The 13,856-nt window shown below is 33.6% G+C and overlaps 1 protein-coding gene across 5 annotated transcripts in view; it reads right to left on the bottom strand.

The window, feature by feature from the left end:
- The window catches only part of PNPT1 (polyribonucleotide nucleotidyltransferase 1), a 40,105-nt gene that overhangs the window by 11,287 nt on the left and 14,962 nt on the right, over positions 1–13,856 (bottom strand). For all 5 annotated transcript variants that reach the window (XR_012325840.1, XM_019942512.3, XM_019942513.3 and 2 more), the window contains 9 exons: positions 13,048–13,099; positions 12,589–12,646; positions 10,490–10,586; positions 9,936–10,038; positions 5,606–5,676; positions 3,810–3,846; positions 1,831–1,897; positions 1,656–1,745; positions 418–471 (listed from right to left, as the gene is read on the bottom strand). Coding sequence is in view for 4 of the 5 variants with exons in the window: in XM_019942512.3 (XP_019798071.1) it covers positions 418–471; positions 1,656–1,745; positions 1,831–1,897; positions 3,810–3,846; positions 5,606–5,676; positions 9,936–10,038; positions 10,490–10,586; positions 12,589–12,646; positions 13,048–13,099 (629 nt within the window). In the remaining variant the exon portion in view is untranslated. The remainder of the gene's footprint in view (positions 1–417; positions 472–1,655; positions 1,746–1,830; positions 1,898–3,809; positions 3,847–5,605; positions 5,677–9,935; positions 10,039–10,489; positions 10,587–12,588; positions 12,647–13,047; positions 13,100–13,856) is intronic.

The following is a 13,856-nucleotide window of genomic DNA, read 5'->3' as shown; positions in this document are numbered from 1 at the left end:
CTTCTTATCCTGAAGTTCTGTGTACTCTTCTGTGAGTGGCATTGTTCTTTTCAGGGCTTGCATAAATCAACTGAAAGACTACATAGTTACTTTCCTTTATGGGTCCTAATACTCCTGCTTGCTAATCCAAACTTCCTTAGTGAATGGAATCAATTGCACAGTTCTCAGAAAGCCTGCGGGGTCACCAAGTAAATAATTTCAGTGTATTGCTTTTAGCCAAGAATAAGAATTCCAGCAGATACCTGTATAGTTGAAGCTGTAGTTTGTAACTATCTTCCTTCTGGCCAGGTTTGGTAATCTGTAATCTGACTTCTTCAAGTCTTACTAAAATTCAATTTAAAAAAATCCTGTATTTTATACTAATCAAGTATATGTATGTAAATAAGCTTTGGTAGTTTTGAGTCATAACTCTTTTACCTGCATCCATTAAAGCTAAACTTCCACCACATGCAGATGCCATAGAAGATGATCCTATACAAAGAAAGAAATAAAAATACTTGCTTTAATACTGATTTTTGTTAAATGTAGAATATTGCTACTACTGGTTATTTCCTTACAAATACTCATTTATAATTTAAATATTCAATATTCTTTCCTTCCTTCTTTTTAAAAGCATTTAAGGCAACCTTTCCTAAACCACAAACTGCAGAGCTGCACAGTCCAATATGATAGCCATTAGCAACATGTGGCCACTAAATTTAAATTATTTGAAATAAATTCAGTCCCTCAGCTGGACAGCACAGAGAGGGAGAATTTCTGTCACTACAGAAAGTTCTACTGGATAGCAGTGCTAGAGATTCTGATTCTAAGAAACCTACCAGAAAAAACAGCATGCCTCTTCTGTTGCTTAATGAGAAGGCAGTTAAAGATACCGGGCTATAGCTCTCTCACTGGACCATTAGCTATAGCCTAGTCACACCCAGTAGAGAACAGAAAGTCTCTAGTTTAAATTCTGACCTTTGGTGTTTTTTTAAAAATATCTATGAACATCTGATCTATGTCTGCTACATGTTTGAGAACCACATGCTCTTTCTGCCTTTAATGATTATATCACCTTTCCTTGATCTGTGGACTGATTTTTAATTTAAATTTGACTTTTTGGGAATTCCCTGGCATTCCAGAGATTAGGACTCCGTGCTCTCTCACTGCCGAGGGCCTGGGATCAATCCCTGGTTGGGGAACTAAAATCCCACAAGCCGCACAGCCCTGCCAGAAAAAAAAAAAAAAAAAAGAATTTCCTTTGAAACAAAAAATAAATTTGACCTTTTAGCCCAGTCTCTCTCTGTGATATCTACTTATATCTGTGATATATGACAGGTATTCCCTGCTTAATGGCTCACTATATATTTTTCCCTTCCTCTCTCCAAGCTGGCCTTGCTCTGTGGCTTGTTTATAAAAATAAAACAAATAACTCAAACTGGATCTATTGTAAAAGACACATAAAGAGAAATATTTGTTTTATATTATATTGTTTTCAAAAGAGCTCATTAGTGAAGAACAGAGATTCAGATAAGTATATGATTAAACACATTTTTCTCTTGCAGTGGGTTGGGTACTGTAGTAATAAATGTAATGTAACATTATTTATGAAAAGCTAAAACTATAACAGGGAGTCTGTTCTTTTTGACTAGGAAAAATATATTTCAAAACCATACCATTTGACTCTAGTACTTCAGATGTGACTCTTATGGTGAAAGGAAAATCTTTAGGAATAACAGGATACAAAGCTCTCTCAGCAAGCGCACCTAAATCAGAATAGAAAATAATAAGCAAAAAAAATATGCTAAGTCTCTGTAAGAATACCATGTACATATACAGATTTGTACTTACCGTGCCCAAGTTCTCTTCTATTTACACCAGTGACTTTGCCAATTTCATTAGTTGCGTAGGGAGGAAACTTAAAAACAAAAACCACGTACATATACAAATGACATGGAAAGATATCCCATATACATAATAAGTTACAAAACAGTAGAATCTCATTTTTGTTAATAAAAAAGTACATTGATATACACACAGAAAATGTCTGGACATCTAAAACATATACCAAATTGCTAAAAGTAGCTATTTCTAGTGTTTATGTGACCTGCGGTGGGAAATGGATGGTTATGGGGATTTACACCACAAATTTCTATAATGTTTAAATTGTTAACAATAACAAAATACTTTACTTTTGTAATACAAGAAATGTACGTATTTTTAAAAAATGCATATTGAGGAAACAGATCTTTTTCAATAAGGGTTTTACCTTAGCCAGGGGTTGCAAACCATTTTATTTGATCAATATATCGTCTTAAAAGAATGTGAACTAGTTGCAGTCATTTAAAAAATTGAGAAATTTCCCATAAAATCTGGAATGTTTTTAAAAAGGAGAGATGGAACATGAATCTGATAAAGCCTCTGGATCTAGCAGTCAATTTGCAGGAGACAGAAACAGAGAGGAACGTGCTGAACTGCACCATGAGTGCAATCAGCAGCACCCAGACTGTGGGGAGCACTACAGGTCAGATGGCTCTGCGGCCTCAACAGGGAGACTGTAAAGAAAAGAATGTGATAGAGGAGAGACCTATAGATTAAAAGAGACAAAGAGATACCAAATTTTAAAAAAAATGGACCAGACTACACTATAGTACCTAGGGATGTGCAATAAAAATCCAAGGAAGTGATTACTATAAAACTTAGGAGAGTAGTTATTTTCAGGGGAAGAAGGGTATTAAGACTGGGATGAAAAACATGGAGGAGCTTCTGGGGTGACTGGCAACATTCTATACTGTGACTTGGGTGGTGGTTACAAGGGCGTCTGTCTTATAAAAACCCATTAAGTCATCCTTTGTTTTATATGGTTTTCAGTATCTGTATTTTATGATAAAAAGGTTTTTTAAAAATGGGACAATACAGCAATAACGGCCCATATCTTTTTCTTGCCCCCACTCTCACCTCTTTCCCTAATAATCAGCTAGAGCTGCATTTTTCACAGGTGCCCTTTTTTAAAGATTGCCATGTGCTCTTCAGCTCTTGACAAAGGATGTGCCTTATCAATTACTATTCCTCTGTGGCTTCTGTAGCATGTTTATATCCAAAACAGGATATTGGGACTTAAAACCTGTGAGAATCTCCAGGTTTATGGATATTCTCTAGCATATTTTTTTTTACATGAAATGTTCTCTATTAACTATAGCAGATTCAACAAAACTGAGATGTTGGGATTCTGGGCAATCAACAATGGCCACTCAAAAGACCTGCTATGTTACACTAGCCCCCCAGCATGTATGCTTCAAATACTAAAACTAAAGTGCTATATGGTTGTGTTGTATCTGGTCCCTTAGGATTACTTTTGAATAAAGTCAATCCCAAACTCAATTATATGTAATGATTTCATATAAACTAGTTTAACATTAAATACCTCAGTTCTTTTACTACTAATCAAATGAGTAAAAATATGAACATTTAAATGAACTAAAGGGAGATGGTGATTTGTCAGTTGAGGTATTTGAAAAGCCCCACTTGTCTGAAACACATGTGAACAGTTACAACTCTTTCTTGACCAATACAGTACTCTCTACTATACTTTAACTTTTATGTATGACTCAGACAGAAAGCTGTTGGTTGGAAAGCTACTACTTGTCTCTCTAAATCGCTTCTGTAAGCAATAAAGTAACAGTGATAGACATATGATAAAACTAGCATAGTAAAATGTTAATGGTAGAACCTAGGTAGTAGATATACTGGTATCTACTGTAAAATTCTTTCAACTTTGCTGTATTCTGGAAATCTTTCATAATAAAATATTGGGGAAAAATTCATCTTACCTCATAGTGAAGCATGAAATTTTTATCTTTTATCCCACTGCAAACAAAAAGCATAATATTAAAAAAAAATCACACAGATACAGGTTTATTCAATAAACAACTAAAAAAGATGTAAGGGAGATTTAAGAAACAATTGGTTATTAAGGAGAGTTGGTCTGAAATTGAATACCAGAAGAATTAGAAGGATGAATGTCAGAAACATTTTTTTCTGGGGCTTCTGAATGAATTCTACACAGATTTAAGAAAACAATTTTGCTTAAAATAAAGCACTTAGATATCCAGATTTGAATACTAAGACAACAGATGCATTTTAAAGCATTAATACATAGTGAGAATCCTAAATATAAACACACTACTTAAATCTCAGAGTTATGATCTTCCTCCCAGTCAAACATGTGAAATGAAGATCAGTAACTGAAATGATATAGCTGAGAGCAATCAGGAGATCTGACAAGCAAAGATTTTTTTCAGGGTTTGAAAAGAGAACTGTTATGACTGAATCTAGAATAATGGGGAGAATAAGCATGAGAAGGAACAAAATTTCTGGAAGCAGGAAACCAGATTTATTTTTAACTGAGGAAAAGACAAGCATATACAGGTTCTTGGCACAAACAGTGTCCCCTTTGAGTGGGATTACAAAAGGCACCTCTTGTACAGAGGATTTAGAAAGTCCTGGGCTAGGGCTGAATCTGCACAACCATAAATTACAGCCTTGGGGAAAGAAATTCAAAAACCAGACACCTTCAGAAGACTAAAGGAATCATAGGTTTAGAGGCTAGAGAGGAGGCGAGGGATCATTAGCCCAGTACCTGCACTTTACAAGATGAGGAAACCAAAGACCAGCGTGGTTCAGTGATGTGTATGCCCTTATAGACTTAGGACTAGAACACAGAGAGGTATGCTGGCCAAACCCACTGCACACTCTTATGAAGCTGTGTTGCCTCTTAGAAGGAGTCAAAATGAAGAAGGATAGGGCAACCATGTTTTGGTCTAGATGGGAATTTAAAATACAAAAGTTTAAGAGCTCCCCCACCACAAAGAATTATGATTATGATGAACATACAGGTCTTATACATACACCTGTTATTTTTATTAGGTACATGAAAAACAATTAGTGATGCTATCCTGAAGACACTGGGGATTATCATCATCAGTTGGGCAGAAGGAAGAGGGAGGCAGAGTCCTTTGGTCTTCTGAGACCCTTAATAAAGGAAAGGGAAGCAACCCTGTTAGGCACTGAGGAAGATCTGTGGCTGTGAGTTCCAGAACTCTGATGCATAAATGCTGGTGGGGACTGTAATATAGATTCTCATCATCTAAAATTGATCAACGTGATTTTACTGCTGACTTTTTAGGAACAGTGGAGGAAAACCAAGTATTTTTTTTTTTTTTTAACACAAATTCAAATGTGCTTTGGGATTAGATAAGGTTTTTTCTTTCAACAACTTCCAGATTCTTTTTGGGAACTGGGATTCTTGCTTATTATTTATTTGCTCTGTTGTTTACAATATTCAACAGAAAAACCTATCCATTCAAGATTACCCAGGAAATCTGTCCAGAGGAATGGTTTTAGAGATAATAAACTAAATGTACCCATATTAAAAAGAATTAAATGCTTTACCAAAACTTGTTCTAACAAATGAGTTAGAAGACAAATACAGCACAAAAAAACCCTTGAAATCACTATTATGTAAATAGAAAAATGAAGTACAGAGATACAGGTTTTAAGAATAATGAATAATAATATACCACATGAATTATATATTGTAACATCATAACCCAAAAACATAACTTACTTTATAGCTGTTATAATTCGGTCTGATTTAATGCTGGATTCTAATGAATCAAATGTAACAGTACATAGCACCTAAAAAAGAAGAAATAAAATTCCTCAGGCTTACAACTACTGAGCCTGCGCGTCTGGAGCCTGTGCTCCGCAACAAGAGAGGCTGTGATAGTGAGAGGCCTGCGCACCGCGATGAAGAGTGGGCCCCACTTGCCACAACTAGAGAAAGCCCTCGCACAGAAACGAAGACCCAACACAGCAAAAATAAATAAATAAATAAACTCCTACCCCCAACATCTTCTTTAAAAAAAAAAAAAAATTCCTCAGGCTTTAATTTACTAACAACGAAGATGAAAACTAAAAACATTTGAAGAACCCACTTAGCTTTTAAAGAAATGAGATAAGTACATTCTATTCAAAGCTTGCCAAAGTACAGTAAACATTTATTCATTCCATAAACATTAGAAATTATATTACTTACACATTATAAATATTATGTGTAAATCTCAATAATCCAGAAGTCTAATATCACATACACTACATATGTAAAGCACTAGGGAGTGCTGGGGGAGGAGGACAGGAAGAGGAATATTTTAAAACCTGACCCTAAACGAATCCTCAATAAAGGTTCAGCCAATAAAACTTAACTGCTTAAAATTGGGGGAGAAAAAAAATAAGGTTAATCTAAGAAGACTGTAGGGACATAACATAATCCAAAGACTCTACAATGTATCATTCACAACATCCAGGATACAACCTACAAGAAAAAAAACAACAGGAAATGGGGCCCATTCTCAAGAGAAAAGAAAATGAATAGAGACTGACCCTGAGCTGATTCAGATGTTGGATTAACAGACAAGGATTTTCAATAGCTATCATAATTATATTCAAGGACATAAAAAAGAACCAACAGAAATTCTAGAACTGAAAAATAAATCATAATGGAAAGAAGATGGCAAGAGTCAGTGAACATGAAGATGGATTAGAAGAAATTGCCCACTCTACAGAACGAGGGAGGGAAAAAAGAACATAGCCTCCAGGACCTGTGGGACAATATCAAAAGGACTAAATATATGTACTTGCAACCCCAGAATGAGAGAAAAGAGAGAATAAGATAGAAAAAAATTTGAAGAAATTACAGCTGAAATTTCTCAAGTTTGATGAAAGATACAAATTTATACGTTTAAAGCTCAAGAAACTCTTAGTAGGACAAATAAAAGAAAACCACACTTTTCATAGTCATACTGCTGAAACCAAAGACAGAAAATCTTGAAAGCACCCAGTTGAAAACAAAAAATAACATACAGGGAACAATGATTTGAATGAGCCCTGATTTCTCATCAGAAAAAAAAGGAGAACAAAAAACCGTAGACCATTTCTTTAAGTTCTGAAAGAAGAAAGCATCAACCCAGAATCTATATTCTGGCAAAAGATTCTTTGTAAAAAGATAAAGACATTTTCAGATAAATGAAAAATAAGAATTTGTTATCAGAACATCCATAGGACAATACTAAATGAAGTCCTGTCAGATTGAAGCAAAATAATACTAAATGGAAACTTGGATCTTCAGGAAGAAATAAAAAAGCATCAGAAATGGTAAATATGTGGGTCAATATAAAAGACTATCTTTTCCCTCTTCTTTAAGTATGTAACTGTTTAAAATAAAAGTTATAATGTTGCCTTGTGAAGTTACAATACATGTAGATGTAACTCATAAGACAACTACAGTATAAAGGATGGAAGGAGGGGCAAATGGACCTAAGTGGTTGCAAACTTTACTCATTTTGTGTGAAGTGAAAAAAACTAACTGTAAACAGACTGTGAAAAGAATGTATACTGTTTTCTGTAGTAACCAGTGTAAAATAACACAGAGGTATAGCTAAAAAGCAAACAAATTCAAATGGAGATCTAAAAAATATTCAATTAATCTAAAAAGGCAGAAAGAATAGAAAAACAAAACACAGAGGGGCTAAACAAAAACAAATAATAAAATGAGACTAAACTCAAAAAATTAAATTGAACATTAATGGACTAAACACTCTAGTTAAAAGACAGATTGTCAGAAGGGCTAACAAAAGTATACAAAATTTAATAGAGTTATTTTTTAAAATTTTTATTAAAAGCCATAAAAGAAAACCCAAATCAAAGGAGCGGTACACTATATTTATTGTAAAGACCGTGATTGAAATTGTAAAAATATCATTTTTTACTCATTCCGAAAATTTAGTGCAAAACCAGTCTAAATCGTATTGGATAGAAAGATTTTTTTCAGAACTTGATGTGATACTAAAATTTAAATGAAAGAACAAATGTAACAGAAGAGCTAAGACAATTTGGGGTGGGAAGAGAAGGAAGAATAAAAAGGGATTTGCCCCTCAGATTTTAAAATATATCCCAAAACTATAATAATTAAAACAGTCTGACACTGGCCCAGGTTAACTCACAGAACAATGGAAGAGAGTATAGTTCAAACATGTATTTATAAACTTTGAATATGATAAGGTAACATTACAAATCAATGGGAAAAAAATGAATTTTTAGTAAACAGTGTTGCAAAATTGGCTCACTCTGGAGAGTTCTACTTAATACCTTGTATAGGAATAAACTCCAAGATAGATTAATAGTCTAAATTTAATAGCTAAAACTAGAAAGTTAATAGAAGAAGTAGGTGCATAATTTTGTGATTTTGGGGTAAGGGAGGATTTCTTCAAAGACCTCAAAAGTAAAGATTTCGGGTTCACTGTAGACATATACAGGCATACCTCATTTTACTGCATTTCACTTTATTATGTTTAACTTTTTAATTATTTGCAGATAATGCCTTTTTTACAAATTGAAGGTTTGTGGCAACCTTGTGTCAAGCAGGTCTATCAGCACCGTTTTTCCAACAGCATTTGCTCATTTTGTGTCTTTGTGTCACATTGTGATAATTCTCAAAATTTTCAAAACCTCACCAGCAAAAAGATTATGACTTGCTGAAGGTTCAGATGATGGTTAGCATTTTTTAGCAATAAAGTATTTTTAAATTAAGGTTTGTCCATTATTTTCTTAGATGTAATGTTATTGCCCACTTAATAGACTACAGTATAGTATAAAACAAAAATTTTATATGCACTGGGAAATCAAAAAATTTGTGTGATTTGCTTTATTGTGATAGTCACTTTATTGCAGTGGTTTGGAACTGAACTTGCAGTATCTCCAAGGTATGCTTATAGTAGGCTACCACAAGCAAAGTTAAAAGACATATGGCAAAGAGGGAGATGATACATACAAATTATGTTTACTGAAAAGGATTAATATTTAAAACACATAAGAACTCAGTGAAAAACAGCAGGAAGGGCTTCCCTGGTGGCGCAGTGGTTGAGAGTCTGCCTGCCGATGCAGGGGACACGGGTTCGTGCCCCAGTCCGGGAAGATTCCACATGCCGCGGAGCGGCTGGGCCCGTGAGCCATGGCCACTGAGTCTGCGCGTCCGGAGCCTGCGCTCCACAATGGGAGAGGCCACAACAGTGAGAGGCCCACGTACAGAAAAAAAAAAAAAAAAAACCAGCAGGAAAAAGACAGTAAACCATATTAAAAAAAGAAAAAAAATTTGTCAAAGGATATGAGCAGATAATTCACAAAAGAGCAAACCTTAACTAGGGCTACCACTCTGCTCAACTCTAGGGACACTATCTTTGTGAAAAGAGTGCCCTGGAGGTATGCAGCCCCCCACGGTATGGTTTATACAGTTATCATGTTAACTGGCTAGAGAAGTTCATTCCTTATCAGGAAACACAAATGAAAGCAATGACACACCACTTTGTACCCATTAGATGGGCAAACTTAGTGATTAACATAATTAAAATAAAGCATAATACCATACATGAAACAATGCATACACATATGTGTTAAATATAAGGGAATAGGTAAAGGAAAAGAATAGGACTAAGGTTCAGGCTAAATGGAGAAAAAAAGTGAGGGCCTGGCCATAGACCAACAATGCTAATATGTCATAAACTGAGGAGTATGAGTGACTTAATTTTGTGTACTTAAGATTAAAAGAAAAATGTAATAAAAATACTAGATAATTCTAGAAAATGCAAACTAATTTACAGTGACAAAAGCAGATCAGTAGTTGCCTAAGGAAAGGGAGGGGAGCAGGAAGAAGAGACTATAGTGAGGCATGAGGAAACTCTTGGGTATGTTCATTATCTTGACTGTTAAACATTTTTTAAAAATCAAAGTACTCTGAATAGATAATATATTCCATATGCTAAAAACCTACATAATGTACTTCTATTAGAACTAATTAAGCAATCCTGTATTGGCAAATAATTGTAGCTTTTTACATATATTACCTGTGTTTGTCCCCTTTGAAATAATGATGATCCATGAAGAATTTTAAACATATCTACCTCACAATTTATATTCCTAAGTGAAGTCAAATCTCGACCATCACACCTACAGTAATAAAGGAAATAATTAAGAAAAGCAGTGTTGGAAGTCAGAAAAATCACACATTATCTTTTGAATCCTACCAGGAAGTTCTCAACTTGAACTGCATGTCATAACTGCCTGTAGAACTTTAAAAAAATAATATAGATACCTGGGCCCCATCTTAAGTCCCACTGAATCAGAATTTCAAGGGTTGTGACCCATACACTTATATTGTTAAAAAGCTCTGCAGGTAATTCTAACATGCAGTCACAGCTGTGAAGCAATGCTCTATACGAGGCCCACAGAGAGATGAACACATCTACCCAATGCACACACTCTTCAACAGGTATCCATTTATAAAATAAACATTATATAATTCTTTCCTGTTACTTGAAAAAAAAAGTCTCTTGCTTTGAGCAAGTTGCCACTTTTGAGGAAACCTGCTTTCAATTCCATTAAAAAAGGATATGTTTACCTTTTGTATTCATTCAAAATAATACTTCTAAAAACATCCTTTGCAGCAACATTGAAGGATTCTATTATTTCATAGGAATCAACTTCTGGAAATTTTTCTATAGAAGAAAAGACAAACCAAAACAAAGATTTTCTCTTTCTGGAAGATAAGATTTCTCTTAAGTTCACAGTATCAAATAAATTAACTATGGAAGTAAGCCAAGGGAGTTGACTCTGAACATTTAGTTCTCAAAGTAGATAAATTAAATGTTTTTAAGTAGGAGAGACACAAGTATTATACCTCAAATGCACTGTTAATGGGAACTTAGTTTGCTTTCTACCAGAACAATAGTGCTTTGAAATCAGCTTTCTATTACATTGTTATCTGACAAATCTAGCCCACCGTATCATGAGAAGGTTTAACTGATATTTTTAAGAGTAGTCTCCTTAACTCTTTTGCCTTAGGATCTTTTTATCTTGGTCCACAAATAGAGGAATAATTTTTTTTTATATTTTACAAATCCCTACCGACTAGTTTTTAGTTAACATTTATCAAGTTCTTTCATAACCCAGGTAATTTACATGTTTTTTTTAATGCCTTTAATCTTTATAGGAATTTATGAGGTAAATTCTATTACTATTATCCCCATTCTACAGAAGAAAAAAAGAGGCCTAAAGAGGAGGAGTAAATTGCCTGAGATAACTCAGGTAGTAACTGACAGCTGTAACCTGAATACAGATTTGTCGGCCTAGGCTTATGCTTTTAAATGTTCAGCTACTTTATCTTACCAATTGATTTATGCCAAGTTTTAAGCACTGTTCTCTTAAGCAATTGGTTTATTAAATATAACTTTAAAGTAACCAGAACACAAGAAGTGGCCACAGAGAGATATATTAAGAATTGTGTCTTCATCAGGCAAGAATAATTTTAAATATTATATTTTAATATGAATTTTTATGCTTTAACTGAGTTGCACTTGGAGATGAAAATAATTAGTAACAAAACATTTAAAATATCCTATGAACCCAGAGGGTCATGAAGGTATTCTATTATGTATTAATACAAACACAAAATCACTTTTCTTTTTAAATAAGGCAACAGGTGTTATACAGCTTCTCTGTCTTTTTTTTTTATGATTAGCTCTTTTATTGTAAATTAAGAAATTATTTCCCAGGTCAAAGTTATAAAGATATTAACCTGTATTTTGTACTAAATGCTTCAAAGTTTTTTTTTTATTCAAACAAAGTCACAAAAATTATAATCATCGTCATCAGTTCACTCAGTCCCATGTAATTAATTTTTTTCATCTTGATCTTTTGTTAGCACTTTTATGAATTCATCAGTTTTCCATTAGAGTTCTGAAAATGCTTATTCATTCAGTTCAACAACTTCTAATTCTTAATAGGATGAAATATAGTGAGAAAAGACCAAACTTTTTCAATGGCAATTATAGGTAATGGCCTTAATATCAAGGCTAGCAGCAGAATTTTTGTCTTAAAATAAGATACTCAGGTGAGAGAATATTTGTCTGTTAACAGAAAAATTAACGAGAACTATATGTCATGCCTGGTACACATTCAGTTTGTGATTGATATTAAAACAATCAAATCCTTTGTTTAATTTTTAGAGAGCAAGATTCTCTAAAATCTAAATTTTACAATTCCACATGTTAATAATAACAACATCAGTTAACACTTACTGAACACTTGCTATGTGCCAGGCGCAGATGTAAATGACTTATTCATTCAATCCCCACAAACCATGTATTATTAGTATTGCAGTTTTACAAATTAAGAACAAGAATTTTAAAGAATATCTTTTAGATTTTCATGACAGGATACAACGATACCCATTTTGGAGTATGAGAGTTTGATCCAGAAAAGGTCAGGAATACCTCACATTCAGCATTTATTGGTGCCCACTCTATGTCAGGTGCAGTTCTTACCCATTTATAGAGGTCAATTTAACAGTAACCTTGGGATGTATCATTATTTTAAGTTTACCAAAGATAAAACTAAGGAGTAATGAGAATAACCAATTTGCTCAAGGTCTCACAACTGAAACTTTAAAATCTATTATTTCCTTTAAATATTTTTTAAACTAAAAAAAAAAAAAATTACCTTTTAGTTGTTCCTCTGTATCTAATCTAATCTTGTTAACGGCTTCATCTCTGGAAATCTAAAAGAAAGTTGAGGTTCAGTTATTATATTTAACATTTCTATTTTTTAAATTATTATACAATTAACACATTGTAATAGTAATCAGATTTCTCTCTCATGGTAACATTCTTTAAAATATTGAAACTGGTTATTGATTTGTAGGGAATATTACCTGTTTAATTCATTTAAATATATTTCCACACTTCCCTAAAAGTTTTCCCTAAAACTTCCTTCCCAACAACAGGAGAATGGAGAAGCAAACAGCTAGGCTTTTATTTAGCTTTCTGTTTAGAGATTTTTCATAAAAACAGGACAAATATTCATAAACAAAACTGTGTAAGCTATGACAAAAAAGAATTCCCAGAACAATTATATAAACAAAATTCAGGTATACCTACTTTATCATTCAGGTATACCTACTTTATCATGTTCATGATCTGTAAAAACTGCGTAGAGTTTTTCCATGGCGAGTCTATTTTAAGCACAAAATAAATGTCAGCATATTTGGAAACACTAGGCAGTGTCTATTATAAACAAAACTGAAATATTTAATAATCTAAAATATTTAACATTTCATAAAGAATTAAAAATATGTATTTATTGCTCTATAACACTGCTAATCTGTTTACTATTTATAATATGATACAAAACACAAATTTCTTTCTCCTCACATCTTAAGGGAATCACACACATGCCCTCCCTTCTTCATTGTTCAATTAATTTCACCTTAGATTTTTCTCTTTCTCTCTGCTCAGTCTCTCTCATATGACCAGTTGTTTTTTCCTGTTCTACGTGTTTTGGCTGTTATTGCAGGCAACGCTTTTGTTGGGGACAGTGTATATAACTCTTTAATCTCTGAGTAATGGCTGTGAGACTCATACTAATGGAAATATTAACTTTTTCAATTTATTTCAAATAAAGTGAAATAATTTTCTGGTCATTCATTCATAATTTACTGAGTGCTTATGTGCAGGCACTATTATAAGGACTGGGCATATAGTGGTGATTGTATTTCTTTTCAAGAACCTCAACAGCTTCCTTAGATATTCAAATATCTTATGCTTTATATACTCTTTTTCCTTCACACAGAGAGATATGAGGATGATCTGAATCTTCACCAGTAAACTCACTCTCCCCTTTCCTTTGAGATTCAAACTTAGGCCCTTCAAGAGGGATGTGGGTTTATCCTTTTTAAAGCATTAGACTGGTATTTATGGCAATGACTCTTA

This window comes from Tursiops truncatus, chromosome 14 (genome assembly GCF_011762595.2).
Source record: "Tursiops truncatus isolate mTurTru1 chromosome 14, mTurTru1.mat.Y, whole genome shotgun sequence".
NCBI lineage: Eukaryota > Metazoa > Chordata > Mammalia > Artiodactyla > Delphinidae > Tursiops > Tursiops truncatus.
This window is presented reverse-complemented; position numbering and strand designations above follow the sequence as displayed.